At 44.0% G+C, this 6011-nt stretch overlaps 1 protein-coding gene across 1 annotated transcript; it reads left to right on the top strand.

The window, feature by feature from the left end:
- The first annotated feature begins 4697 nt into the window (after positions 1 to 4697).
- LOC121834504 lies at positions 4698 to 5458 on the top strand. The gene has a single exon (XM_042288198.1). The coding sequence runs from the start codon at positions 4740 to 4742 to the stop codon at positions 5436 to 5438; it is 699 nt and encodes a 232-aa protein (XP_042144132.1). The 5' UTR covers positions 4698 to 4739; the 3' UTR covers positions 5439 to 5458.
- The last annotated feature ends 553 nt before the right edge of the window (positions 5459 to 6011 follow it).

Genomic DNA, 6011 nt, shown 5'->3' with positions numbered 1-6011 from the left:
CCTGTCGTTCTCAGTCACGTGGGTTCCGTGTCTGGTATACGGGACAAAAAAGTAATAAAACATTTCAACCTGGAATATGCAAGAAAACATAGGTGAGGCAAAAAAATGTGTGACGGTCACGCATTTTTCCTGCACACCTTTCAGGGGCGTGGAGAGACGAAAACGATGTTTTACCGCATGCCAGAAGTGACGACATTCAAAATGGCTGCTCCCTTGTGGAAAATGTGTATATTCCTACTAAGGGATCTTGTATAAATTTCATATAGTGTTGTTGGATACGGCGTCTTGTGTAGGTATATGAAGCCCATACCCGCTTACAGGATTCTGTGTAGGTATTCGCGTCTCCAGCTCGACGCTCGCCCTCCCGCGGCGGAAACGGGAAGCGCTCTAGTGAGGGTCCCCCGATTCTCCTGCTCAGCGGGCATGGCGGAACTGCTCGCGATCATGGCTCGCAAAATGTCGTTTCCGAATGCAAACAACACTCTTCACTGTCCCAACGCAGTGCTGCAGCCGGTATGGGATTGTACGTGGAGAGTTTTAGTATTGCGCATAGAAGCAAACGCAAGCGGTGTGCGTTTGCGTTAGAGTTGCGTGCCCCACGTTGTGCGTGCGCCTCATCGCCATGCGCCATCCAAGACCGCCATTGTGGGCTCCGCGCACGCGCAGTGTGGAGCACGCAAAGCTAACGCAGACACACAGCACTTGCGTTCGCTCGAATACGCAATATTAAAACTCACTACTGTTTCACCGGCTTCCAACACCAACGAAACGTGCTGCAGTGAGCAGACGTGCAAGCAGGTAGGCGTTCCTTCGAACTGGAAAGGTTGAGATTGGCAAAACGACGGCGAGCAAATACAAAAGTAAATCAATGTTATAAAAAAAACTAATAATTAAAAAAAACAGCTTTTTTTTCACTTTTTGGGCATTTGGTTTGGAAATATATTGGCGGCGATTCTGGACGTTTCGCCGATTGTCAAAAGTCTCGGCTTTGATAGCACAATATACTTTATCCACAATTAATGTAATTTTACATGGATTTCTCACATTAGCTAAAATGTTTTAATTGATTTTAAACTCTTTTTTTATTTTATTGGTAATTAAAATGCAGCAATTGGAACCAGTGATGATAATTAGCACAGTTTTCATTGTCATATTTCTTCGCGCGTTTAAAATTAGATCGTAACTAACAAATCATATTAGAGCTTCAAGAATTACTTATTCAAATATGTGAATTTTAATATTATTATTATTAATACAAATCGCGGCAATGTATGCCTCTAATTAACGCCAAGATAACGAGAATACGCTATTTAACCATAATAGTCTTTCCAGAAAGGTATAATTCTGTTTTCTTTTCAGCATATGAAAAACTCTGACATAGTTATCAAGGTAGACAAACAGTCAAACACTGGATGTGATATGAAGTCCTACGCGTCACGCGGTGCTATAAAAACACACACGCACTTCAGCTGTCTGACTCAGATTCCGTCTTCGGGTTGTTGCAGTGAGAGCAGCGTTTATTAGTTTATGCGTTTCGTGGACATATTGTAAATATTTGAATTATTCTCTTATTCTTGTGCTGGAATAATTGTCATTATTTTCCATGACGATTTTCTGAGCGAGAAAACGGCAGCGAGAACGCACAGATATCAGCACTGATTTTTTCAACAACTACAAATATCAGACTGGATCGAACAATATGCCCAAAATAAAGTTTCCGCGAACAACTTTTCTAAGTAAATAATTACGATGTGAGACACATCTTGAGTCATGAAAGAATTCGAAATTAAGACCTATATCAAGAAATTAAATTCAAAATAGAGGTAAGTTTCGGTTTCGCTCCAGAATAAAAACGTGCATCCTTCCGTAAATAATACGCTAAACACCGTTCTTGTTTTCAGGTTAAAGAGGTGACCTGCGCTCATAATACATTAGCTTCCTCGTATTACCAGAAATAATTTATGTCGCTCAGTGAAGCCAGCACGCTAGACAGGCTCAACAGCGGCACGCATCTCTGACCCTCACTAAACCCGCCATCTTGGAAAATGAGTGGCGCCACCTATAGTTAGTTGGAGTCGCGAATACCCCAGGGGCGGATTTATGGGTCAGGCCTGGGAGGGGCTTTGGCCACTCGGCGGCCGGAGGGGGGGGGGGGGGTGAGTCTGCTGAGATATTCAATCCATTCAATTTTATCTTCTAACGCAGTGTTGTGGGTCCCCGGGCAAAAAAGCTTTCGTTGACAGATTGAGAGTGCCGGGGGTCCCATAGAGACAGCAACGTTTTGTGAAAAAGTAAAACAGTTAGGACGCGTTACGGCCGAAACGTTGCCCCGATATAATGTGTTGACCCAATATTTGCTATGTCGCCAAAAACTAAACTTTTGGCTGGTGTTTATCAATGATTTTACTTTAAAAAAAAATTTGACTTTGGGGATTTAAGGAGAAGGGGGGCGGGCTCCCCTCCCCCCCTCCTTTAACTCTGCCCTTGCCATATGAAGACACAGGATCCTGCATAGGTATACAAGATCCATACCCACAAAAAGGATCCTGATAGGACGTCATCCCCACCAGCGGAAATGACGTCCGTTGTTGACGTAAGTGTCGCATTAGTTGTGGCTGCTGATGTTGCGGTTGGCGGTGTAAGGCGTCCGTCAAATGCCAAATCCTTGAAAAGAATCGCCCGCCACAGCGGTCATAACCCGCTCTATACTCAGAGATTTTTTTAGTGCCCGATTCCCATTCAAAACGAAGTGAGTTGGAGCACTATATGCGTAGCAGTGAAAAGATGCTAGGGCTTATTTTGTAGAGACTAGGATTGTGCCTCTAATGACTGTTATTTGAATTATGATTCATTACCTGTTTGACTTCTCGTATGAAACTATTTGCAAGTGCATACGAAGTGCTTCCTGTGTGCCTTCCCACACAAAAGTATACGGGAAATGCCTTTTCGTAAGACTTTCTGTATGAATTTAGATAAAATTTTCCAATGAGGTCGGGTTCGTGTTTCGCTGCTTTAGCATATTTGTTGTCGCATTGTGCGTAATTTTCAGCCAAGAGAAAGATTAGTGATATCAGCCTTGGTCTTTCACAAGCGTACAATGAAAGAACAATCGCTGCATTAGGGCTCACTCACTCGAGTTTTAGGGGCGAAGCTCCTTAAAGGTGTATCCACACGACGGACCGGGCCGCGGACCGATTGATCACGTGGTGTATCCACACGACGGACCGGGCCGCGGACCGATTGATCACGTGATGCGAGGCCCGCGGGCCGCCCGGCTGCAATGAGCATCCACACGGCGGACCAAAAGAGCAGACGACAGAGTGAACGGGCCGGTCTAACCCTCGACCTCACAGCTCTGCCAAACGCATGCAACCAGCTGCTTTGAGGCTATTTGAAAGGAACCAAGATGGAGGTTGAACGAAAAAGACTTTTGGCCGCGGTGGCCCTGGCGTTGACTATTGACTACGAGGAGGACTTAAGTGAACCGAAAAGGGCATGCATCTATTGTCCCACAGAGCGGGGAATTGCTCCACGAGCGCGATGAAGTAAAAAGTTGCATCGTCGCACCATGCCGCCATCGTCGCACAACAAAAGGTTCGTCTTCTTCGTCTTCAACAGTTGGCGCCAAAAGAACACGACTTTGGATTTCGATTCCAATCTAAACAACAAAAGTCAGCTTGTTGCCAGACTTAGCACTGCAATTATACTAAAAACGCCGCGGTCCGCCGCCAAGGTCCGGGCGAGAAAAGTCGCTTGGCGTTTCTCAGAAGCGCGGGCCGCGGATCGCCGGCGGACCTCAAAGACCGATGACGTGAGATCACGTGATGCGCGGCCCGCGGACCAAAACAGCGATTTGGTCCGTCGTGTGGATACACCTTTAGGGGCTAGCCATGTTACACCTACAATCGTCATTCCAGAAATGGACGATGTGCAAATCAATATTGATGGTGTTATCAGTGCCATTAACCGCTTGCCGACAAAATCCAGCCCGGGTCCTAATGGTGTATGCTCGAAGCTACCTTAACTAACAAAGGATGCATCAGGTGCCGTGCTTGCCAGCTTATTCCAGCAATCGCTTAATACTGGCCACATTCCGAACGAATGGAAATCAGCAAATGTCGTGCCGATTTATAAATCTGGTAATCGGAATTGCCCAACAAACTATAGACCAATTTCATTGACCTCTGTTCTTTGTAAACTTTTAGAACATATAATATATTCATCTGTCATGAAACACTTAGTCTCAAACAACCTGCTATTTCCCAATCAGCACGGCTTTCAACGTGGTCTTTCGTGTGAAACCCAACTGTTTGAACTGGTAACGGATTTGCATACCTGTATTCACTCATCCTCACAAACCGACGCTATTTTTATAGACTTTTCGAAGGCCTTTGATCGTGTACCACACAGTCGTCTGATAAAAAAAACTACAATACCTCAAAATTAATGATAAGGTAATTACATGGATTCGTGAGTTTTTGCACGATAGAAAACAATCAGTACTTGCAAATGACATCACCTCACCACCTATACATGTCAAATCTGGTGTCCCTCAAGGATCCGTTATTGGACCACTTTTGTTTTTAATTTATATAAATGACCTCCTCAACAACATTTCTTCAAAGATTCGCCTATTTGCAGACGACTGTGTGGTATACCGTCAAATATCTAGTCAAAGCGACTGCCAGGCCCTTCAAAGTGATTTGGATATCATACTTTCATGGTGTGACACGTGGCAAATGCAGATAAATATAGATAAAACAAAAATAATGACATTTACCAATCGTCGCTCATCTTTTCAATACGACTACAAAGTTATAGATTCAAAATTGGATAAAGTATCCACATATAAATATTTAGGAGTCCACTTAACTTTCAACCTCTCCTGGAACACTCATCTAGATTATATCCTTAGGAGGGCTAACCAGTCACTTGGTTTCTTAAGAAGGCATTTATATATGGCAACAGCAGAAACGAAGCTACTTGCATACTCTACCCTCATTAGGCCCAAGTTGGAATATGCAGCTATAATTTGGAACCCGCATCAAAAATATTTAATTAATAATTTAGAATCATTACAAAACAGGGCCACCAGGTTTATACTAAAAACGTATTCACCTATAAGCGTCAGTCAACTTAAGAGTTCACTTGGTTTATTGACTCTCCACCAGCGAAGATACCTCGCAAGGTTATCCCATTTTCATAAACTCTATCATAGTTCCTCAGATTTCCGTCAAAACAACATTCTCCCACCGGCTCGCATTTCCCCTCGTCATGATCATTGTTACAAAGTTCATATTCCATTTGCAAGAACTAATCTGTTCAAATACTCCCCGTTCGTCCAATCGGCGACTGAATGGAATGAGTTGGCAAGCGAAATTGCGACGGTCACTGATCATGATACATTTATGTTGTTATTGCGTGAATCTTTAGGGTGAATGAATCATATATTGCCCTGTATGTTACTCGCTCGCTGGGTCTATTGCTTTTTTTCTAGCACGTCGACTGCCTCCAATGATGTGAGTGCGTGTGTGGCTTTTTTGTTATGTAATGTCTTCCCTTCATGGTTCTGTTTAGCGTGACACGATGTCTTCTATTTTTTCTTGTAAAATATTGTATGATTATGTAAAAGTTTATACGACACCCCCCTCTATGTAATGCTCCTTTGGAGCCTTTAGAGGTATGTAAATAAATAAATAAAAATAAATGTCCGTATGTCCGTCCGATGTCCGGCGTCGGGGGCTCGTGCTCCTGCTCGTGAGCTTACGCGCTCACGTGCTCACGAGCACGTGAGCACGTGCTCCCGTGCTCGTGTAGGACAAAAAAAAAAAAAAAAAAACGACCGCATCTCCACGTGGTGGATGATGTTGATTCGGGCGAAGCTCTTGTGGTGCTTGTCTGCGTAGACGCTGAGCCGCAGCATGCCGAGCCTTTCGTTCGTTTTCATCCATGTCAGAAAGAGAATGTGTGGTATGGAAAGTGGTTATTTACGCCTTTGAGCATTTGACCGC

This window comes from Ixodes scapularis, unplaced genomic scaffold (assembly GCF_016920785.2).
Source record: "Ixodes scapularis isolate PalLabHiFi unplaced genomic scaffold, ASM1692078v2 ptg001274l_1___fragment_1__unscaffolded, whole genome shotgun sequence".
Taxonomy (NCBI): Eukaryota; Metazoa; Arthropoda; class Arachnida; order Ixodida; family Ixodidae; genus Ixodes; species Ixodes scapularis.
Note: the sequence above shows the minus strand (reverse complement) of the source record. Positions and strands in the feature narration are given on the sequence as shown.